At 51.0% G+C, this 23,928-nt stretch overlaps 1 protein-coding gene across 1 annotated transcript in view; it reads right to left on the reverse strand.

Annotated features, from left to right (window-relative positions):
• DPP9 (dipeptidyl peptidase 9) overlaps positions 1-23,928 on the reverse strand; it is a 75,436-nt gene that overhangs the window by 46,445 nt on the left and 5,063 nt on the right. Inside the window, exons 3-9 of the mRNA XM_060232870.1 lie at positions 19,800-20,056; positions 17,272-17,384; positions 8,467-8,640; positions 4,109-4,277; positions 3,034-3,147; positions 1,285-1,413; positions 958-1,019 (exon numbers count right to left, since the gene is read on the reverse strand). Coding sequence (XP_060088853.1) covers positions 958-1,019; positions 1,285-1,413; positions 3,034-3,147; positions 4,109-4,277; positions 8,467-8,640; positions 17,272-17,384; positions 19,800-20,056 — 1,018 coding nt within the window. The remainder of the gene's footprint in view (positions 1-957; positions 1,020-1,284; positions 1,414-3,033; positions 3,148-4,108; positions 4,278-8,466; positions 8,641-17,271; positions 17,385-19,799; positions 20,057-23,928) is intronic.

Genomic DNA, 23,928 nt, shown 5'->3' on the forward strand with positions numbered 1-23,928 from the left:
AGCTGAGTTAGCGTGAGCTAGCTCACAGATTTTTAGCCTCCAGCTCACACATTTTTTGTCTTAGCTCAGGAAGGATGACCCCAGAGCATAATAATTGATGCAGGAGCTCACAACTTTAACGCCAGTTGCTCACAAAGTAGAATTTTTGCTCACAAGACTATGCAGCTTAGAGGGAACATACTGGACAAAAGAGGCAGCGCGGCCTCACTCCGAAGCTGCCTCTCCTTGCAGGAAGGGGCAGCATGGCAATGACCTCCCCTTCCCTCTCATTTGAAAACGCCTGCCTGATTTAAATGGAAGGGGGAGGCAGATTGGCTGCTTTTGCCCCTCACCACCTAGCAGGGAGGTGGCAGAAGCACCCCTAAGCTCCCCTCCCCCCATTTATAGACCCTCATGGGGGGCAGGGATGGGGCACAGGTGGGGGGCAGCCTGGGGCAGCGAAAATCCCAGCACTACCTGCCCCTGGAATTGTTTCCCACGAAACCAGTCCCTGGTGCCAAAAAGGTTGGGAACCACTGCCTTAGAAGACCAATTCTGGTGCAAGACAGAATAGTAGCACCATCAGTATAGAGTAGAAGAGGTACAATGTGTGACCCCAGCTTAGGGGGATGGCCATTAACAGGCTCCAGAAACAAGGCTAAATCATTTACAGATAGATTGAGAAGAAAGGGATGTTGTTAATCTTTAAGGTTCTGCTGGACTCTTAGTTTTTATTGATTGGCAGTTCTGAGATTTTAAATTGTGGAATTTCAGACGTGTTATTTTATTTACACTGCAAGCTGATTTTGAATTCCACAAGGTAGACAAGCGACTAATAAATGTTTTTAAACACGCCTCCTCCAGCAAAAGAGGCAAGGCGGGCTCTTCGCATGAGAGTGAGACATGGCTGCTAACCAAGCAGAGCAAGCAGAACAAGGCACCACCTTTTTTGTGAGGCCAAATCCAAACCGTGCCTACCTTCCCCTGGCTGTCTGTCTGAAATTCGGCCAGCTTCAACGAGATCTTGGGGTTCTTGCTGCCTGAAAAGGAGGATAAAAGAATGAGAAGTATACCTGGTGGTTTCAAGTGAACCCTCCCTGCAAGGAGAGGGTCCCTCGAAACATTTTTGTCTTAGCTCAGGAAAAATGGCCCCAGAGCAAACCAATTTATTCAGTAGCGCACAACGTTCAGGCCAGTTGCTCATGAAGTAGCATTTTTTCTCACAAGACTCCACAGCTTAGAGGGAGTATTGGCAGCTGCCCCGTCAGCTAACAACACTTCTTTTAACTCTGTCCTGCCACAAACCTGTTCTGGGATACCGGTACGAGTCCGTCTTCCTTTCTTCCAAGGCAGGAGAAGGAACATGAATGATTTCCACTTCCGACTCGTCCACCTCCTCGTACAAGATCCGTAACGTTTTCCAGCCCTCAGGGCCTAGAATACATCGGGGTGGAATGGTACATATTTATCCCACCCTTCCTCCATGGAGATCAGGGTGGAAAACATGTTTTTTGTTAGCACAACCACTCTGGGAGGCAGGTGAGGCTGAGAGACAAAGCAACTGAACTAAAACTTAATTAACAAATAGAATTCACTGCCATAGAAAATGGTGGTGGCTACAAGCAGAGGCAGCTTCACTATTAGCTATGAGTTATAGATAGAACATTCTGTCTGGGGCAGTGATGCTCTGTCTTCTTGGTACTTGGGGGCCAACAGAGGGAGGGCTTCTGGAGTTCTGGCCCCCTGATGGCAGCTGGGTTTTGACCTGCGTGTGACACAAAATGTTGGACAGGATGGGGCACTGGCCTGATCCAACAGGGCTTCTCTAATATTGTCATTTATTTATTTATTCACTGCGCTCCTCCGGAGGGCTCAGGAGGGTGTACAACATTGTTAAAACCAGTTTCACAAGCAAATATAAAATTAATCTAAAACCTATTAATTCCTCTTATTTTGGGGGTGGGGTGGGGAGATCAGGGCCATATATGATGGTAAACCCTTGCAATCCTTGACCATAGGACTGGTGGAACATCTCTGCTTTGCAAGCCCTGCAGAGCGGTCTCAACTCCCACAGATGTCCTCAGGTAGAGAGTCCCACCAGGCAGGAGCCAAGGTCGAGGACAGCCAGATGTCTTTTGGGCCAGGGACCACCAGCAGGTTCTAATCTTCTGAGTACAAGGAGAGGCTGTCCCGCAGGCATGCTGGCCCCAGACCATGTAGGTCAAAACCAATCTCACAAGGCGCTCTGAGACTCTTTGGAGTGGAGGGCGGGATATAAATCCAGTATCTTCATCTATCTTCTTCAAGATCGTCTCCTGAAGGTCTCCAAGGAGACGCCCCCTCCCCTCTTCAGGGCCAGAGCGAAGACGGAAAAGGCCCAGCCTCTGGTCGGTGCCAGATGGGCCACCCTAAGTGGTGGGAGAGCCAACGGATGGCTGCCCTGTGACCCGGGAGCTTAAAATCCCCCAGGAACATCAGTTTTGCTCTGAAGTTGATTTTGGAAAAGAAACATGGACTTTGCACAGAGTATGCCTAAACACAATTGTAACACAGGGAACCACCCAGAAGTGATTCTGGCTCGCACTTCGGAACATGACGATGAACGGGTGACCCCATGAGGGACACTTGGTGCCTTGGGGCTTAGTTTCCACCAGGGCTTTTTTTTGTAGCAGGAGCTCCTTTGTATATCAGGCCACACACCCCAGATGTAGCCAACCCTCCAAGAGCTTACTTATTCCAGGGCCTACTGTAAGCTCCAAGAGAGCTGGCTAATCAGGGGTGTGCTGCCTGATACGCAAAGGAGTTCCTGCTTAAAAAAAAGCCCTGGTTTCCACGAACTGGGCATGCTCTGGTGCCTTCTTCAGAGACAGAAGAGCCCAGGGTCTTGTCAATTAGCACAAATACTTGGTCTTGCCTTGTCAGGTCAACACAGCGGAATCTCCTGCCTGTTGTGCTCAGCTCAGCTTTGTAGCCGCAGAAGACTTTTGGGCATCAGAAGTGGGGAACAGACCCCGAAGGTCCAGGAATATCCTGGCCCCAAGGTCTGAAACTCACCTTCTTGGCAAGAGGTGGGACACCACCAGTACCCTGTAAACCGATCAAACTCCTCCTGAATGATGAAAGTGGCGACACCTGCCGATTTGGGGTCATCCAACACGCTGGATAAGCCTGCCAGAGGAAGAACAGAGAGCTGGAGTTGTGGCCTAAATGACTCTACATACGAAACTGCCTGTGCAGAACTCACACGCTGCTGAAGGCCTCCCATCCATTTAATCAGCAGAGCTCTCTCTCCACCAAGGCCATGCCCCAAAAGACAGACACACTCTATTAACAACAGGAGACAAAACACTTGATTGCTTTAGCAGAGGGTGATGCCTTGAAGATGCACGTTTTGACATGGGTCCTTTGCTGTTGCAGAAGGGTGGGTCGTTTCAAACTGTAACTTTACATCTATAGTTCATAACCACTAGCTTCTTAACAGGAAGCCTGAAGGTGCTATACACAGGTGGTCACTTCTGTAAGCAACAGCAAAGTAATCAGTTGTGCACAAGACCTCCCTTTTCACCCCAATACCCTCTACCTTTGGAACCTTCTTTCTTTACTCTGCTTCATCAGGCCTGAAGCCAGTTTTTGTTTTCGTTGTGTTTGCAGTGGTTTTGTTTCAGTTCTGTAATTCCCATTGTTTTTGCTCCGACCAAGATAGCCCAGGCTAGTCGGATCTTGTCCAATCCCATAAGCTAAGCAGGGTGGGCACTGGGTAGTAGAATCATAGAGTTGGAAGTGACCTCAAAGGTCATCTAGTCCAACCCCTGCACAATGCAGGAAATTCACAATAACCTTGCCCCTACACACACACACCCAATGACCCCTGTTCCATGCCCAGAAGATGGTAAAACAACAACAACAACCCTCTTCCAGAATCCCTGGACAAACTATTCTGGAGAAAAATTGCTGACTGGCCCCCATAGTTGCAAACAGCATTCCCCTGGGTGTGTTAGAAAGAGCCAGGAGAAATAATCACTGATGCAACCCTTCCTGCCCTCCTTCTCATGATCAGAATTCACAGAATTAGCATTGTTGTCAGACAGCAAAACCTCCAAGGAAGGCGAGGCCCACCACCTCCTGCTACCTTTCTGGCAATATGTCAGTCGGCGCTCCTCTCCCGTCTTGATGTTTGCTACCCAGAGGTCGTTGTTGTTGATGAATGAGAAGAAAGAGGGATCTGCCGGACAGATTTTGGGATCCATTCGGGGCCCTGAGCACTGGGTCTTGAGTTCCAGTGGCTTCATTGGTGAGACCTGGGGGAGGGGAGAAGCATCAGTGCATCAGATTGGCTTAGAGGACCACCCGGACCTGGGAATCAGTGCAAAACTGACCGGAGTGGTTTGGTGAGACTTGGGGGAAGAAAAGCTTGCGCAGCGCAAGAGAAACCCATGAGGTGATGCAGTGGGCTGAAACGGGCAGCTATTTCTGAGCACTCATTATAAAGAGTGCACAAAAAGCAACACTCAAAAGCCTCCAGAAGAGAACTCCGCATCTCCCTGGAAACTTTGTAACTGGCTCAAGCATTTTCATCCTTCACTAACAGACTCCTGCATAAATTTGCTGGGCTAGACTTCATTTGTGGTGGAGGTCCCCATTTACAGCACAGCTCCCCCTGCGGGAGCCATGACACCTGCTGACACCTTTCCTGGTCTACACCAAATGTTTTTAGCGCAGGGTGGGGCCAGGTGAGGCATTCACCCACCAGGGCTTCAGACATAATAATAAAAATAATAATAGATTTTATTTGTATCCCGCCCTCCCCGCCTAGGCGGCTCAGGGCGGCTAACAACATTTTATGCATTTACATTAATAGATAAAAACTTCAAGTTTAACAATTAAAAATTAAACATATAAAAAACCAGTTAACAGAATTAAAATACATAATATAAGTTAAATTAAATATATCTGGCAGCAATAAAGATATTCTGGCACTGGTTCTGCCTGTTTAAATAGTTATATAGATGGTGGTTCCTTTGTTCACAGCATTCAGCAGTCAATGTCAATATACGCTTGTTTAAAAAGGACGGTCTTGCAGGCCCTGCGGAACTGGTCAAGGTTCCGCAAGGCCCGCACTTCCTCCGGAAGCTGGTTCCACAGTGCAGGGGCCGCAGCTGAAAAGGCCTGTGCTCTGGTGTTTTGGAGCTTGACCTCTCTCGGCCCAGGGATAGTCATTTTATTTTTTCCAACTGACCTCAGTGCCCTCTGGGGTTCATATGGGGAGAGACGGTCCCTTAGGTAGGCTGGTCCTCGGCCATATAAGGCTTTAAAGGTAATAACCAACACTTTGTACTGGACTCGGTATGTAATTGGCAGCCAGTGCAGTCCGCGCAGCTCCCATTTCGAGAGCCCTAATAGTAGCCTGGCCGACGCGTTCTGCACCAGCTACAGCTTTCGGGTCCGGCACAAAGGTAGCCCCAAGTAGAGGGCATTACAGTAGTCCAATCTTGAGGTGACCGTTGCATGGATCACTGTTGCGAGGTCGCGACGCTCCAGGAAGGGGGCCAACTGCCTTGCCCGCTTCAGATGGAAGAATGCTGACTTGGCAGTGGCTGCTATCTGGGCCTCCATTGATAATGAACGCTCCAGTAAAACGCCCAAACTCTTTACCTGGCGCGCTCATTTCAATAATGCGCCGTCGAAGGTTGGGAGAGCTATTTCCCCTCCTAGGGCGCCGCAACCCACACAAAGGACCTCTGTCTTCGCTGGGTTCAACTTCAGCCCGCTCAACCTGAGCCACGTTGCTACAGCCTGTAAAGCCCGATCTAGGTTCCCCGGGGCGAAGCCGGGCCGGCCATTGAAGACCTGATAAGACTGCGATTTTTTAAAAAATTGCTTTGGTAAAAGCTGCAGCCACTGCAAAAGGATATTCGTTGTGTGACCCAAGGTCAGAATGTAATAAGCTGGGCTTTTTTTCATAGCAGGAACTCCTTTGCATAATAGGCCACGCACTCCTGATGTAGCCAATCCTCCAAGAGCTTACAGGGCTCTTCTTGCAGGGCGTACTATAAGCTTTTGGAGGACTGGCTACATTAGGGGTGTGTGGCCTAATATGCAAAGTAATTCCTGCTGCAAAAAAAAAAAAAGCCCTGGTAAAATAATTTGGTTCATGATAAATGAATTACAATCTATATCCAAAAATGGAGTTGTGCCACAGAAAAAGAGGCTGTAGCAAGATTATTAGCAAACACTGATCCAAATGTGACTCGTGTAAAATTTCTGCCTATGGCACTTTCATATCTATGTTTTCCATATTGCATATCTATGTTCTCTATATCAGTGGCCCCCAACCTTTTTGGCCCCAGGGCCGGCCTGCCCACCGCAGACCCAGGGCCAACAGGGTGGGAGCAATGAATTCAGCCTCCGCCCCCCACGGCACCTCTCCCCCCCCCCCATTTTCACCATTTTAAGGCTGGGGAAGGGGCCATGAAATGCCTCCCAGACTGACCCCCCCGCCAATCAGCTGATTGGCGGGGAAAACTGTGGCAGCAGCGCCAATGACCAGCTGAAAGAGCGCTGCCCTTGCCTCCTCCCCACTTCCTTCCCATGCCCAGGAAGGAAGTGGGGAGGAGGCAAGGGCACCACTGCTCTTTCAGTGGGTCGCTCGCCGTTGCTGTCGCTGTTTTCCCTGCTGATTAGCCTGGGGGGGGGCAGCCTGGGAGGTGCTTCACGGCTCCTTCCCCAGCCTTAAAATGCTGAAAATGGGGAGGAGGTGCTGTGGGGGTAGGGGCGGTGAGACTGCACTGGGGGGTAGCGAGGCTGCGTGGCCCAGTTGAAAACAGGCTGCAGACTGGGAGTGGTCTGCAGCCCGGGAGCTAGGGACCCCTGCTCTATATGGTCTGTATATTAAATATAATCTTTTTGTATGCTTATAAACTGTTGGTCTTCAAGTGTTAATAAATGACTGACAGAGGTAAGCTGTTTGTATGCATGAAACTATTTTATTATGGTATTTTCATTTAAAAACCCATTCTACTAAACGGAGTTTCTGCCTGCAGTTGGAGACTTGCTATGAAAGACAATAGCTACCTTCACGCCAATATTTTGTGGTTGGTTCCACCTGTTGCCCATGATCACAGCAACAGAGCTCTGGAGTGGCTAATCTCTAAGTAATCTTTACAACAGTCCTGGAAGGCTGGCCAATATTTTATTTATTGATTGTATCTGTGTATTAGAGATGCTAATACGAAATCACCAAATGTCTTTATCAATGATGTCACCCGCATCAGTTTGTGGCTGTGCCCGCTGCCTCACGTCAGGATGGCAAAGGTGCCACGGGCTCAAGGCTGGGGACCCTTGATTTACAGGTCTAACACTATTAGTCATGAAAATTTGGGCTTGTTCACTGCAGAAAGCAGTGACGCCTCTTCAGGGATTGTCCTGCTTTTAAGAAAATGCCAAGAAAGCGGTGCCACCCACTGGCTCAGCCTGGCCTGCGCGCTTCCCTGCAGCATCCAAATGACCTGCTGTTGGAAACAAGATGCTGAACTCGAGAGGCCACTGGTCAGCTCCAGCAAGGCTTCTCTTCCACGGACAATGGAACCAGCTGCTTCTGAAGCATTCTCCAAAGATGCAAAGGTTCTTCCGCTCTAGGGTAGCAACCTGAGTCTTTGCTTTCAGGGGAAACAGCAATTCAGTTTCCAAAGGTCTGCTCTCTGCACAGACACAGGAAGCGGTTTCCAAGCCCCGAGCTGTATGACAGTTTCTGTGGCTGCCCAGAAGAGCCAGTTTGGTGTAGCAATTAAGTGCACAGACTCTTATCTGGGAGAACCGGGTTTGATTCCCCACTCCTCCACTTGCAGCTGCTGGAATGGCCTTGGGTCAGCCAAAGCTCTCTTATCTGGGAGAACCGGGTTTGATTCCCCTCTCCTCCACTTGCAGCTGCTAGCATGGCCTTGGGTCAGCCAAAGCTCTCTTATCTGGGAGAACCGGGTTTGATTCCCCACTCCTCCACTTGCAGCTGCTGGAATGGCCTTGGGTCAGCCAAAGCTCTCTTATCTGGGAGAACCGGGTTTGATTCCCCACTCCTTCACTTGCAGCTGTTGGAATGGTCTTGGGTCAGCCATAGCTTCAGTGAGAGTCCTCTCAGCCTCACCTACCTCACAGGGTGTCTATTGTAGGGGAAAAAGACAAAGGAGATTGTAAGCCACTCTGAGATTCAGAGTGAAGAGTGGGGTTATAAATCATCATCTCCTCCACCAGTCAGTGGACTGGATCCACCAATCCAAACCTCCCTGAGAATTTTGTATGTGTTTTGTGTTTCATTAAAGACCCTTTAGATTTTAACCCCAAGACGCAAGCAGTGAGCAGGCACTGGGAAATTTTATTTCTTTAACTATGTTTATAAGATGCCTTTCTCCCAGTGGGGACTCGAAGTCGCTTATGTCATTCTCAACTCCTCCATTTTATCATCACAAGAGGAGAGCCTTGCCCACTTTGACTCACCATGAAGCCGTTTTTGCCTCCATCTCGACAGTGAAAGAGGCTGTTGCTGGCCTGGAAGAGGAAGAGGCCGCTCTCCCGGTGGAAGTCATAGGAGGTGATCCCGAAGACGCCCAGCCGCTTGCGCTCCCTCAGCAGCTCCTCCTCCCTGGAGTACATCCCATGGTGGGGGGTAGCCTGGCAGAAAAGAGGAGACTTATGTACAAGTGGCCCACGGGGGACGGGGAGGACATGAATTCGAGTCTCGCCTTGGCTGTCAGTTTACTTGCTTTGAGTATAGAATTTATACCCCACCCTTTCTGCCTTCATCAGGGCCTCCAAAGCAGCTAGCAGACTAAAAATTTTAAATAATAAAACACATTTATAAAAACCATTAAAACCAGCAACACAAACATCATGAAAACAATTAAAACTGAGCTAAAACATACATACAAAAAATAAAAATAATCAAAACACTGGGTAGGAAAGAGGGATCACTCAGAGAATGCCAGGTGAATCAAGAAAGCCTTCATTCGCTCAGGAAAATGGCAACAGAAGGGGACAGATGGGGGGGATGTTCCAAAGTTTGGGTGCCAAAGTTTGTCTCCCCCGGGTTGCCACCTGCCTGATCGGCAAATGAAGCAGATGTTTGGAAGATTACCATAATAGGCATGTTCGTAAGGGACTGTGTGGTCCTTCAGGTATGTTGGTCCCAAACTATATATGGCTTTCAAGGTACACACCAGCACTCTGAACTGTGCCTGGAAGAAAATTGGGAGCCAGTGTAGATGGGCCAAGTCTGGAGTGACACAGTCCCTACAACCCACTCCAGTCAACATCCCGGCTGCAGCATTCTGCACCTGCCGGAGTTTCTGAGCACCTTTCTGTCACGGCTGGGGCCGGGTCAGGCAAAGTCCAGAGGCAGTCCGAGGTCTGTAGCCAGTAAGCAGGAGGGTCCGAGGCGCCAAATCCGAATCACTGTAGAAGTATCGCAGGTCTGAGGTCCAGAAGCCGAGGTCAGGGAGTCCAGAAGTCCAAAGCCAAAGTCAGGGAGTCAGGAACCAAAGTCAAGCCGGAGTGGATGCTAGAATGTCAGGGAGATGACTAGTTGCTTCCACAAAGCTTCCTCCCAAAGCCCACAGCTATATAGCCCTCTGCTGGCTGTTGCCCGTTTGGGCTAATTGCTGGCTCAGGGAGGCAGCCAGGATCCTGTTACCACTCAAGCATCCTTGCTCTTAGAAGGGCCAGAATCCTCTCAGAACTCAGGGCTCAGGGAGCGTCTTGCTTGTGAGCGTGCCGCCCTCCTCCGATCCCTGAGGTCCTGCCGGAGGCGGTCACGCACACGAGCCACCCGAGAGGGCGAGGCAGGGGGGCTGGGATCTTCTCCAGCAGGAGGCAGGGGCACTGGTGCAGGTGGCAGGGGCACAGTTTCCTCATCAGACTCAACTTCCTCTGAAGGGTCCCCAGCACCCATGACACTATCCCCCCCCCCAGGGCCCCCCTCCGTCGAGGGACCTGGAAGGTCGGGGTGGTCGTTGTGGAACTGGTGCACCAAGTCCGGGGCATGAAGATTGTCCTCGGGCTCCCAAGACCGGTCTTCTGGGCCGTATCCCTCCCAGTCCACCAGGTACTGGAGGCCTCCACGATGGTACCGGGAGTCCAGGATCTGGCGCACCTCATATTCTTCCTCGTCATCCACCAACACTGGTGGTGGCGGCGGTGGGGAAGGAGTCCGAGCTGGGTCAGGGGGTGCAGCCGGAACAAGGAGGGAGCGATGAAACACGGGGTGAATGCGGAGGTGGGGTGGCAACTGGAGCCTGAAGGCGACAGGGTTTATTTGTTCAACGACGGGGTAGGGTCCAATGAACCGTGCATCCAGCTTGTGAGACCGACCAGGCCGGCGCAGGTAGCGAGTTGAGAGCCACACCTGATCCCCCGGCTGCACTGGAGGGCCTTCTTGCCTCTTTCGGTCCGCAGCCCGTTTATATGCCTCCTTGGCTTGCTGTAGCTGCTCTCGGAGCAAGTCTTGGCTGGCACGGAGTTCTTGCAGGTAGGCATCGACGGCGGGGACATTCGTGGGTGGTAGGATCGCTGGGAAGAACCGAGGGTGGTACCCGTAGGTTGCAGCAAACGGGGTCATTTGGGTGGATGAATGGACCGCGTTGTTGTATGCAAACTCCGCTAGGGGCAATAGAGTGGTCCAGTCATCCTGCTGGTAACAGGTGTAACAGCGGAGATATTGCTCTAGCGTGGCATTGGTGCGCTCTGTCTGGCCATCTGTCTGTGGGTGGTAGGCCGAGGACAGGTGCACTCGAGTACCCAGGCTGGAATGGAGGGCTTGCCAGAACCGAGAGGAGAACTGAGGGCCCCGATCGGAGATCAGATGGGCTGGGAGTCCATGCAGACGAAAGATGTGTTGCAGGTAAAGCTGGGCCGTCTCCTGAGCTGTGGGGAGTTTCGGGCACGGAACAAAGTGGGCCATCTTGGTAAATAGGTCGACGACCACCCAGATACAAGTCTGACCCTTGGAGCGTGGAAGTTCCGTGATGAAGTCCATCGAGATGGTATCCCAGGGTCCTGAAGATGTGGGCAAGGGCTGCAGCAACCCTGAGGGTTTGGCTGGGATGTCTTTGGCCCGTCGGCAGACGTCACAGGAGCTGACATAGCGGGCAACATCAGCGCGAACTCGTGGCCACCAGAATTCCCTTGTCAGCAAGTGGGTGGTCTTATGCTGTCCAAAGTGCCCGGCGGGTAACGAGTCGTGGGTCAGGCGTAGCACTTCTGCCCGCAAGGGCCCGGGCGGCACATAGAGGCGTTCGCGGTGTAGCAAGAGGCCGCCTCGAGTCGTGAACTCCCCTGTTGGGTCATCTTGGAGAGCCTGGAGGTGTTGCTGGACCCAGGGATCATTGGCCTGGCTAGCCCGAATGTCCTCCACGAGTGCTGGTGAAGTGGAGGTGGCTGCAAATACTGAGGGCGGCAGGATTGGAGCAGCGGGCGCGGTCTCAGTTGAGGCAGGGGCGTATTCCGGTTTCCGGGAGAGCGCGTCTGCTTTCCGGTTCTGGGTATGGGGGATGTAGGAGATCTGGAAGTCGAAGCGAGAGAAGAATAGGGACCACCGGATCTGGCGCTGGTTGAGACGGCGGGTGGTCTGGAGGTGTTCCAAGTTCCGGTGATCGGTGAGCACTTGAACAGGGTGGCGAGCCCCTTCGAGGTAATGTCGCCAAACCTCAAACGCCACCTTGATCGCGAGCAACTCCCTCTCCCAGATGGTATAGTTCCTCTCTGCAGCAGTGAGCTGCCGCGAGTAATAGGCGCAGGGCTGTAGTGGCTGGGACGGCTCCTCGCGCTGGGACAGCACTGCTCCCAGGGCCACGTTGGAGGCATCAGCTTCCACCGTAAAGGGAAGCTGGGGGTCGGGGTATCTCAGGAGTGGCCCGGTGGCAAAGCGAGTCTTCAGGGTGGAGAAGGCGTTATCGGCCTCTGGGGACCAGTGGAAGGGTTCTTTGGGGCGGAGTAGTTGAGTCAGGGGTGTGGTCAGGGATGCGTAGGCCGGGATGAATTGCCGATAGTAGTTGGCAAAACCGAGGAACCGCTGCAGGTCTTTGCGATTCTGAGGAGCCTGCCAGGTCAGGACCGCTTCTACTTTTTTCGGGTCCATGAGGATCCCCTGCGGTGACACGATGTGCCCAAGGAACTCGACGGAGCGCAGGTCGAAGTCGCACTTCTCCAGCTTGGCGTAGAGACCATGGGCTCGTAGGCGCTGCAGGACCTGGCGGACGTGCTCGGCGTGCTGGGCAGGATTGCGGGAGTAAATTAGGATGTCATCAAGGTATATGATCGCGAAGCGGTCGAGCAGGTCCCGGAATATGTCATTCATGAACCTCTGGAAGACAGCGGGGGCATTGGTCAGTCCGAAGGGCATTACCAGGTGCTCGTACTGCCCGTATCGGGTCCCAAACGCGGTCTTCCATTCGTCTCCGGGCCGTATGCGCACCAAATTGTACGCTCCACGGAGGTCCAGCTTGGTGTAGATTTGGGCCCCCTTTAGGCGATCCAAGAGTTCAGGGATCAGTGGTAGAGGGTACCGGTCGTGGATGGTGATCTTGTTCAGGGCCCGGTAGTCATTGCACAGCCGGAGCTCCCCACTTTTCTTCTTCACGAAGAGCACTGGAGCAGATAGGGGAGAGGTTGAGGGTCGGATGAATCCGCGTTTCAGGTTCTTGTCCAGGAAGTCTCGCAGAGCTGCCAACTCCGGCTCCGACATTGGGTACAGACGCCCCACCGGGAGTGGTGCCCCAGGTACCAAATCAATGGCACAGTCGTAGGGCCGGTGAGGGGGAAGCTGATCAGCTCCTGTCTCTTCGAAGACATCAGCAAAGTCCACATACTTCTGAGGGAGCTGAGGACCACCACTCGGGATGCCAGCTGCTAGAGTGGTGGGAGGAGTCAGATGGGGGCATGGGTCTCGGAAGCGTAGTTCCTGCTGGGCCCAGTCCACGATGGGGTTGTGCAGCTTCAGCCAGGAAAGGCCTAGAATCAGCGGGAAGCGAGGCATGCGGGCGACATCAAACCGCAGCTGTTCTTGATGCTGCTGGACGTGGAAGGTGATGGGACAGGTCTCCTGGGTGACGGGGCCAGAACGAAGGAGGCGCCCGTCAATAGCCTCCACCAGCGACGGAATCCCTTTTGTCTGCACAGGGATCTGGTGCTGCTTCACAAAGGCGGCATCTATAAAACAGTGGGCCGCTCCCGAGTCCAGCATGGCATACACGAACAGCCAGCGTTCGTCAGGCAGACGGAGTTTGACTGGTAGCAGGAATGGCCCTGGGGTATCAGCCCGCTGTTCGGAGGACCCAGCTAGTCGCCCCAGGCTGGGGGGTCCACTTACGCCTGGGGCTGCCCTTTTGGCGGCGGTGGCAGCGAAGGTCCAGGTATCCGATGCTTAGCAGGGCAGCCAGAGGCATAGTGGCCTGCCGTGCCGCAGTAGAGGCACAGATTCTGCGTGCGGCGTCTGGTCTTTTCCTCTGGGGTCAGGCGGGGTCGAGCAGCTCCAAGCTGCATAGGCTCATCCTTGGTGCTGGTACTAGCTGGGGACGGGCGAGGAGCCAGGTAGCACGGCGCAGGGAGCTGGCGCCCTCTGGTCTTGGCTTGGCGGCGACTTTCCAGGCGGCCATCGATGCGGAGGCAGAGGGTGATAAGTTCTTGGAGCGTGGGTGGCTGCTCCACCCTGGCCAGTTCATCCAGGACCTCCTCTGCCAACCCCTCAGTAAACTGGTCCATCTGGGCAGCCTCATTCCACGCCAAGTCCTGGGTCAGGAGCTTGAATTCAGTGGCATATTGAGCCACCGAGGAGTTGCCTTGTTTCAGTGCCCTGATCTTCCGGTTGGCTGTGGCTGCTTGGACTGGGTTTGAGAAAGCAGCAGACAGGTGGGCCTCAAACCCCTGGTAATCAGTCAGTAGGGGAGAGGACGCGACCAGTAAGGGTGTGGCCCATTTGGCCGCCTGCCCCTTTAACAGACTGATGACGAAACACACCTTGGTTTTGTCATTGAGGAAGTCCCGTGCTCTCAGTTCAAAGTACAGCCGACACTGTGCTAGGAAGGCAGGAAATTCTTCCACGGCACCCCCAAATCTGTCAGGTGGGGGAACTGGGCACTTGGCTGGAGCACTGGCCGCAGGTTGTTGCTGCAAGTGCACTACTGCCTGTGTTAGCTGCTGTACCTGGGCTTGGAGCGCAGCCAGTAGTTCTGTGGTTTCACTTGCTTCAGCATCCATCCTGTGGAGTGGGTGTTTGTCGGTGGAAGCAATCTGTCACGGCTGGGGCCGGGTCAGGCAAAGTCCAGAGGCAGTCCGAGGTCTGTAGCCAGTAAGCAGGAGGGTCCGAGGCGCCAAATCCGAATCACTGTAGAAGTATCGCAGGTCTGAGGTCCAGAAGCCGAGGTCAGGGAGTCCAGAAGTCCAAAGCCAAAGTCAGGGAGTCAGGAACCAAAGTCAAGCCGGAGTGGATGCTAGAATGTCAGGGAGATGACTAGTTGCTTCCACAAAGCTTCCTCCCAAAGCCCACAGCTATATAGCCCTCTGCTGGCTGTTGCCCGTTTGGGCTAATTGCTGGCTCAGGGAGGCAGCCAGGATCCTGTTACCACTCAAGCATCCTTGCTCTTAGAAGGGCCAGAATCCTCTCAGAACTCAGGGCTCAGGGAGCGTCTTGCTTGTGAGCGTGCCGCCCTCCTCCGATCCCTGAGGTCCTGCCGGAGGCGGTCACGCACACGAGCCACCCGAGAGGGCGAGGCAGGGGGGCTGGGATCTTCTCCAGCAGGAGGCAGGGGCACTGGTGCAGGTGGCAGGGGCACAGTTTCCTCATCAGACTCAACTTCCTCTGAAGGGTCCCCAGCACCCATGACACTTTCAAGCCAAGCCTTGCACAGTGCGTTGAAGTAATCTAGTCTAGACATAACCAGAGCATGCACCACAGGAACTAATATATTCTGCCCAGGAAAGGCAGCAGCTGGCTTACCAGTCATAGCTGGTAAAGGCACTCCTGGCCACAGCTGCCGCCTGCTTATCCAAGAGCCACCCCAGCCTAGATCACAGATCCGTTCCTTCAAGGGGAATGCAAGCCCCTTCAGAATGTGTGACACCTTAAATCCCAGGACAGACTTTCCACTCACCAGAAGCACTTCCAGCTTCAGTTTATTAGCGTGCATCCACCCCAAAACTGCCTTCAGGCACTGGTTCAGGTGGCAGAGAAGATAAGGCGGGACAAAGGGGGCTAATAAGGAAGTTGCCATCCCCTATGAGTGTCCCTAGGATTGAACTGGGGCCCGTAAGTAACCCTAGAGAGGAGAAATCCCATTTTCCCTCCCTCCCTTCCTTGCCACTGACTCTAGTTCCCTGCACCTTGCCAATGTCAATCTTTGTGGGCTGTGGTGAGCTGCTGTGGCAATCCCAAATGGTAGTCACAGCTAAGGCCACTGCATACAGGTCAACATTTTGTATGGCTCTCTTTTTTTGAGAGGGCTTTCAGCATCTCTCTCTCTGTCTAGAACAAAGTTTGAGTCCAACAAAATTGTGTGTGTGCACACAAGAGCTTCTACCCAGAATTAAACTTTGTTGACCTTAAAGGTTGTTCTACTGCTTCAGACCAACATGGCTATCCACCTGAATCTCTCTCTCTCTGTCATTTAAACCACAAACTCTGCAAATGGTACACCTGTACACATCGCAGAAACAAGCATGTTATGCTACCTGGCCCAGGTTTCACTGTTTTAATTTAAAAAAAAAAGTTCACCCCAGCTTCACAAAACAATTAAAAATTAAAATACAAGCTACTTAGACAAGATATAACAAAACAGGAGAATGGGAGAAAATGGAGTGGCAGAAACTTCAGCTAACGTAACACCAGCAATTCAAACAATGAATGGCAGAAAGTGTGTGTGGGAGAGGGAGAAATATTGCCTTAAATTTATGCCAGAAAGCCAGCAAAGACAGACCAAGAGGCATAAGGAAGAGCTCCTTTGCAGCTGCATAACTCACTTATGGAATTCTCTGCCCTAAAATGTACTGCCACTGCTAACTTAGAGGGCTTGAAAACGGTACCAAACAAATGCATGGGGATATTCATAAAAGGCTACTGATCATGAGAACTAAATGGAACCTGCTCAGGTTCAGCAGCAGGGAGATGCTATGGTCTCTATGCCTCTGCTCGTAGGCTTTCCAGGAGCATTTGGCTAACTGAATAGAACTTCTACATGCAGAAGAAGTAAGAACTGCAAGAAGAGCTCTTCTGGATCAGACCAGTGGTCCAGCATCCTGTCTCACACAGTGGCCAACCACTTCCTCTGGAGTGCCAACAGCACAGAGGCTGAGGCCTTCCCCTAATGTTGCCTCCTGGCGCTGGGATTCAGAGGTCGCCTCTGAACATGGAAGTTCTTTTTAGTCCACATGGCTAGTAGCCACTGATTCAATCTAATCCCCTTTTATTTAAGGTTGTCTATTCCTGTGGCTAAGAGCCCCGTGGTGCAGAGTGGTAAAGCTGCAGTACTGCAGTCCTAAGCTCTGCTCACGACCTGAGTTCGATCCCGGCAGAAGCTGGGTTTACAGGTAGCCGGCTCGAGGTTGACTCAGCCTTCCGACGTCAGTCAAATGAGTACCCAGCTTGCTGGGAGGAAAGTGTAGATGACTGGCAAAGGAATGGCAAACCACCCCGTAAAAAGTGTACTGTGAAAACTTTGTGAAAGCAACGTCACCCCAGAGTCGGAAATGACGGGTGCTTGCAGAGTCGGACTACCTTTACCTTTTTTATTCCTGTGTCTATCACTACATTCTCTGGCAGCAAATTCCACATTTTAATCACTCCCTCTGTAGAACTATAGATAAAAATATGGAGCAGAGGGCCATCAGTGGCTCAGGTTCGGCAGCAGAGATATGCCATGGTCTCTCCATAGCTCTGCTTGTGGGCCTCCCAGCAGCATATGGCTAGTGGTTACGTGAAGCACGATTCTAGCCTGGACCTCATAATCTGAGCCAGCCGCGTAGATCAACCCTCCCTCTGAAGCGTCAACCCTTGTACGGAAAAGGATTTCATTTCATTTTATTCGATTTATATCCCGCCCTCCCCACCGAGGCGGCTCAGGGCGGCTAACTACCCTCACGTAACTACCCTCCCCCCCAATACCACAGAATGGAAAAACCCAGAGCAAGGCTTCAGCGGAAAACCTTAACAGGCAGGAATGTGCTTATGAACCTACACAGAGAGCTGAGGGTGTTTTTTCTTTTCTCACCATTCCTGTCTCAGCCAAGGGACACAGTCCACGATCCAACACGCCTCACCTGGAAGTGATCCAGCATCTGTTTCCATGACAACAAGAGAAGGGCTTCCTTCCGTACCTTTTTGGGAATCTCAGAGTAGAGGAGGGAATTCTCCCTGCTTCCGTATGGCATTCCTGTGGAAACAGCAAACCAGGCCAAAGCACGTGTGAGTGACCCTGGATCTAGCCCAATAAGTTTACAGTAATGGGAAAACTAACTGTGGCGTCTCTCAACGTGCTTCACATCTTAGAGGGAAGCAATGCCACAAATCCCCAGTGTCAAGAATGAGTATATCCATCTTGGTCCAGGCCTATATTAATCGTTATGTCTTTTTAAGCTAGGTTTGCTAGCTGGCTAATCTGTCCTGTTATGACTGTAGTGAATACTTGCTCTACCCTGGGAATGTGGCCTGGCCAGCCTTGGAAGGTCAAGCAACTTTATCTGCTACCCAGAGATTCCTACTTTCACTTCTGTAAGAAACCTGCATCAGCTAGCTCAGTTGGAGACAGAAGGGGGCTGCTTTTTATTGGTAGAGAAAAAGGCATGTAACAGCTGGGAACCAAGATTTTATCTGTATGTCCTGACCCGGGGGGGGGGGGGGGGGCTCAGTTTCACCAAGACTCTGTCTTGGAACTGTAACGTCATCTCATCAATGAATAAACCGTATCTGATTACATCACAGAGGTGATCATTGATGGGGATTGTGCAGGACTTGACTCCCAGAGACACAAAAGAGAACCATGCCCAGCTGCTGTGCCAGGGGAACTACTTGCCACAGAAACCCTGGAGTGCTGCATGCTGGGAAGGAACAGGGGCTTCCCAGAGAGGATGTAAATGATGATTTCTGTACTATCTTTAAAAAGGTGCTTTAGTGGGGGGGGGCACCTTATAAAGCATCTTAAAAATTATCTTACAAATTACGTAAAAATGGCAGTGGGAAGGCACCCTAAAGGTCAGATTCAGCAGCTGGAACTGAGTTCAGTTGCCAATAAATGAATTTTGGTGTTCAGCTGACTTAACACTCTACATTCCCAACTTTATCCAAGGAGGCTACATTTTGGCTGGCTGAGAACTAATGTGGCGTCATGGTTTGAATGCTGGATGAGGATCTGGGAGACCCAGGATTGAATCTCCACTCCGTCACAGAAGCTGGCTGAGTCACCGTGGGCTGGTCACAGACACTCAGCCTAACATACCTCACAGGGTTGTCGTGAGGATAAAATAGAGGAGAATGATGTAAGCGTCTTTGGATCCCCAATGGCGAGAAAGGCAGGATATAAGCTATGTAAATAAATATGGTGTGCTCTCTCTTAGAGCAAGAAGTCTCTAGAAACCCGAGGTTCTGGGAGTCACTGGCTGTGAGCTCACTGCTAAATGATAGCTTCGGAGGGCAGCTGTACTGGTTTGCAGCAGAACAGCTGGATTCAAATCTGGCAGCGCCTTAGAATTTTGTTTGTATGTCTGACTAGCCTGCACCCCACCTTTCTCAGAACTGCAGAAAATTGTTTGGCACCTGCCCAAATCCATGGTGTGTCAGAGGGCCCTTTCCTTATGCCACTTGCCCATGGGAGAAGTGTATGTGCAGGGAGTGCAGGAAGCAGAGTGCAAGTTTGGGGGCGGGGGGAGGAATGAACTCTCAAGAGTCAAAGTTCTGACAAAGAGAGCTCTGATGCTGGGCATGCACACACGCACACAAAGCTCATGCCTTGGAAATCTTGTTGGTCTCTGTGGTTCTACTGGACTCAAATCAACCACCTCTAACTGAACTCCATATAGCTGTCTTCATAAAGGAGAAATGCTCAAAACATACAGAGCCTAAGGGCCAGCTGTGAGCTCTTCTGGGCTGTTAGTTACAGAGCATGCATACCAGCTCCCCCGCTCCCCAAATCAGGGCTCTTTTCTCTATTCCAGCCCAATGGTGTACCTGCTGGAGGGAGTGGGTTGCTAACACTCCTTAGTAGTCCCACTGGTGGGTCTGAAAGCTGAGTGACAGGTGCTCATCACCAGAAAATACCCCAGAAGCCCTGCTGTATTGCAATAGCTTTTGGAACAGTGCCTGTGGGAGGTGTTATACTATGATCCACCTTCACTCTGCTTCCTGCACTCCCTGCACATACTTCTCCCATGGGCAAGTGGCATAAGGAAAGGGCCCTCTGACACACCATGGATTTGGGCAGGTGCCAAATTATTTTCTGCAGTTCTTGCACTTTCTGCAGTTCTAATGCTCCAATGAGAAAGGTGGTGTGCAGGCTAGTCGGACATAGAAGCGGGCCTTGTTTTGTAGCAGGAACTCCTTTGCATATTAGGCAGCATACCCCTGATGTAGCCAATCCTCCTGGAGCTTACAGTAGGCCCTGTAAGAAGAGCCCTGTAAGCTCTTGGAAGATTGGCTACAGTGTGGCATAATATACAAAGGAGTTACTGCTACAAAAAAAGCCCTGGATAGGCGATAGGAAGAAGTCAGACCTTCTCATCCCTGAAACCAGCAAACCCAGTTGTCTACCAGCCCAAATCTTCACCCTGCGCCAAGGCATCACAGCCAGCCCTACCAAGATAATATAAGCGGTGAGAATGAGGGCTGGACTCCTCGGTCTTCCGGACAAACTGGAAATCATGGGGCGCCTTGTTGACGATCATCCCCGTGTACTTGCGGCTTCCGTGGATGATGTCGCGCAGCCCCTCCCATGAGTGCTTCTCCACGTGGAACTGGGATGAGGCCGTTTCTTCCATCTCCACAACTTCGGCGTTCTCCAGCAGGGCATCCACCGCCGTCATCCTCGGCCTTCCTCCTGAGCTGGTCAAGGAACTGGGTGAAAGGAAGGCAACGGGGTTGGAATGGCCAAAGAGAACGCGACCACCCCACATCCATGACTCTAACCTCAGGACTGATTTACACCTTGCAGGCCATCAAATGTTAATGTACCTGGGCTTCAGCACTTCAAGCTACAAGGATTTGGACTGCATCGGACAGCCAGGGGTCAGAGCAGATTCTAGACCCCTAGAACCTGAGAGATGCCCCATGGCGCAGAGTGGTAAGCTGCAGTATTGAAGTCCAAGCTCTGCTCAAGACCTGAGTTTGATCCCGGCAAAAGCTGGGTTCAGGTAGCCGGCTCAAGGTTGACTCAGCCTTCCATCCTTCTGATACTGCAAGAACGGGGTGCTGGGTGGAATTTGCATTTATTCTCTATTTCATGCTCACAGATCAACAGGTCGTAAACAAACAAATTCAATAGTCCAGCAGTACAGGACAATACAGCTCAGACTGGGTGGAATCAGTGCACCTTGTTGGAAGAGGGTTGTCAGTTACTTGCCATGGAGACTTTCACATCAGTTCTGCCTGCCCATGAAGTCCTGCAGCATGTGCAGGACGTGGGATGCTCATCAGGGCTCCTGGGCTTCCCTGCTGCCTCACGTGAATCAGGACTGCACCCTAGAAGACCCCCAAAACTCACCAGGACACGCTGCAGGAAAAGATCCTCTAAGCCGTGGAGTCTTGTGAGCAAAAATTCCACTTTGTGAGCTCCTGGCATTAAAGTTGTGAGCTACTGCATAAATTAGTTTGTTCTAGGGCCATTTCCCGAGCTGAGACAAAAATGTGTGAGCTGGAGGCTAAACAATTGTGAGCTACCGTACACTAACTCAGCTTAGAGGGAACACTGCACTTAACATGAGAGCTGTATGACAGAACTTTTCTCTGACTAAAAGGTTCCCGGCATGCACAGGTCACTTTTCTGTTTGGGAAAAGCCTCCCTGCAGAGGTCTCATCTTATCCAACAACGGAGCGCTGCGTCATATAACAGTGTTCAGAAGCTGCTGCCAGGACAGAACACTCCAGCTAGACTGCTATTCCAGGCCAGCTATCAAGATCATGTGACCCCAATTTTATAGTCACTACACCAGCTGCCACTTCCAAGCCCAATTGAAGGTGAGGAACTTGCTGCCTTAATAAGAGCCACCAGCTTACATAATTTTAAATGAAGATACACTAACAGCTGTTAGACCTTATTGCTAAAACGGAGCCTCCATTTTCTGAAAACCAGGCCTAATTTTGGGCCTAATCTTGGGCAGGAGCTCACGCGGAACTCTGGAACCTCTAAATTTCATTGTGTTCTTTCTTTCTTACTCCCCCACCCCACAACTTGCTTCTGGGCTCCATTGCTCAAACCCCGTGAGAATTTTGCTGAACTCTAAGATTCTCCATGGTTGGGTGCTGTGCGCAAGTGATTGGTGGAAGAACTTTAACAGTGAGGTATGCTTCTCTGAAGAAGGGTTTTTCCGGAAACAGAAGTAAAGGTGCATTCCTGTCAGAGGCTTATGCCATACCCACTTCAGCTTTTGAAAAAAGTTCTTTTATGAAGTTTGGAAGCCATACATTTGGGCATTTGAGAAGAACATGAAAATCATAGGAATTTTTTTGTATTGCCATATCTGGAGCACCAGCACTTTAATTCTGCCTGTCGGAGTGGGGAATTGTTGCAAGTTTTAAAAGTCGGAACCAGAAGTCTCTATGTGGACTTGAATTTAATAAATTTGGACTGCAACTTTGGACATTTATCTTTAGGATGGTAATTGTAGGTTATAGTATTTAGTTTGTTAATTTTTGTAATATGAGTATTGTATTGCTTTAAGTTGTTAAATCATCTTTTGAGTTTTTTTCAGTTTGTTTAGTTTTTGAACTCTAAGATTTGACATTATATCTGCTTCTCCCCACTCAAGCTGCGCTGAACTCTGATTATCCTCTGAAGCAGTAAAGGAGGCAATCAGGAAGAGGGGAAAACCCACATCCCAAATTCTTTACCAACCAAAGAATCTGAACAGGTGTGAGCCCACCACCTTCCCCGAAGTCCGTATGCCCAGTCCTGCCCTCCATTTACACAACCTTTGGCCTTGTCTCTGCCCAGTCCCTGAACAGGCTCCAAGGCTGTGCTCAAACTATGCTGTGGGTGTGCTTGGGAGTGCCTCTCAAGACTGGATTGAGCACTGAATGCCTAAGGAAGGTCTGCTCATATGCACAGGCATAACAGCAGGCCAGTGGGGCTGGAGAAGGGAAGAAAAACAGAGCAGGAGAGAGGAGAATCCCACTCATCACCAGGGCTGAAATGAAGAGGGGAAAGTCCATTTTCAAATATGTGCCTTCACAAATGAACTGGAGAGTCAGTTTGGTGTAGTGGTTAAGTGTGCGGACTCTTATCTGGGAGAACCGGGTTTGATTCCCCACTCCTCCACTTGCACCTGCTAGCATGGCCTTGGGTCAGCCCTAGCTCTCGCAGGAGTTATCCTTGAAAGGGCAGCTGCTGGGAGAGCCCTCTCAGCCCCACCCACCTCACAGGATGTGTGTTGTGGGGGGAGAAGATATGGGAGATTGTAAGCTGCTCTGAGTCTGATTCAGAGAGAAGGGCAGGGTATAAATCTGAAGTCATCAATTCTTCAAATGTTTTACAAGGCACTATTATGTAAAGCCTCAAGAAGTTGTTTTGAGGCCTGGGGAAGCGGAGCAAGTTCACAGGCTGGGTCCGGAGATGTGATCTGGGACATTTCGTAATCCTGATCCTTGTTAAGTAGCTAAGCAACAAACAACTCTTTTGGGGTTTCCTCCAAAACTCCTCATAAGCAGGGACTGTGCCCAAGACTCGGACCCTCTCCCCCCCCCACAAGAATGCAACTGTGAACACTGGGGTCTTTACTAAATTGGCAAACCTATTTTCTAAAACATTCATGTGAACTCACCGCTGTAAACACAAAAACAGAACTCACGAGGAATTGGCTGAACACCAATCAAGTCAGAAATGCAACCCTGACCCCTGGCAAGGAAATCCATACCGGACTAAACCACTAGTCCAGGGATGTCAAACCCATTTGTTATGAGGGCCAGATCTGACATAATGAGACCTTGTTGAGCCGGGTAATGTGTGTCATAAAATGCAAAGGTAGCAGAGATATAAAATTCATACAGACAAACACAATTAATGATTTTTTAAAAACCTTAAAATAAAACATGCTTAAAACTTTGGCACTTGCTGGCCTTAATGCTGCCCCTCTTTGTATTGCTTCCATGGGATCCAGGGAACTGTCCAAAGGAAGCTCTGGCTCTTTCCTTCCTTCCCCAGGGGACCAGGAGGGGGAGGAGCCTCAGCCAACAGAAGGAAGAGAGGCTTGGCTCAGTAGCTCTCCTGTGTGACTGAGCAAGTCTAGCAAAGCAAACTGTGATGCAGAAGGAAGCAAGAGAGAGGGAGAAGGAAGCAGACACTGTCTCCTTCCAAAGGCCATGACAGAGAGCTCACTGCAAACTGAGTGGCTACAGATAATCTGTGCACGAGAGCTGCACATAACAACTGACATTTCCTGCAAACAATGTTTGTGGTTCTGAAAGTTAGCGGGGCACTGGGAACAAAGGTGAGTTGGCCACCTCAAGGCAATGATTCTGGGCACCATCTGTGTATGATCAGGCCTAGCCCTTGGGCAGGAAGCTCTCCTGCACAGCCATCCCCAATACATGCAGCTTCTGAACATCTCAATGAACCTAAGGAAAACTCCCAAGGGATGGAGCCATGCTTTAATCTGGGCTAGAAGGGAAGCACAGAGATCTCCTCAGAATGCTTCAGGCTGATCATTAAAACCTGTCCTCTGTGACATTCTTATTCTCAATGTTTGATGCCAAAGATAAGGGAGACAAGAAGA

Source organism: Heteronotia binoei, chromosome 2 (genome assembly GCF_032191835.1).
Source record: "Heteronotia binoei isolate CCM8104 ecotype False Entrance Well chromosome 2, APGP_CSIRO_Hbin_v1, whole genome shotgun sequence".
NCBI classification, from domain to species: domain Eukaryota; kingdom Metazoa; phylum Chordata; class Lepidosauria; order Squamata; family Gekkonidae; genus Heteronotia; species Heteronotia binoei.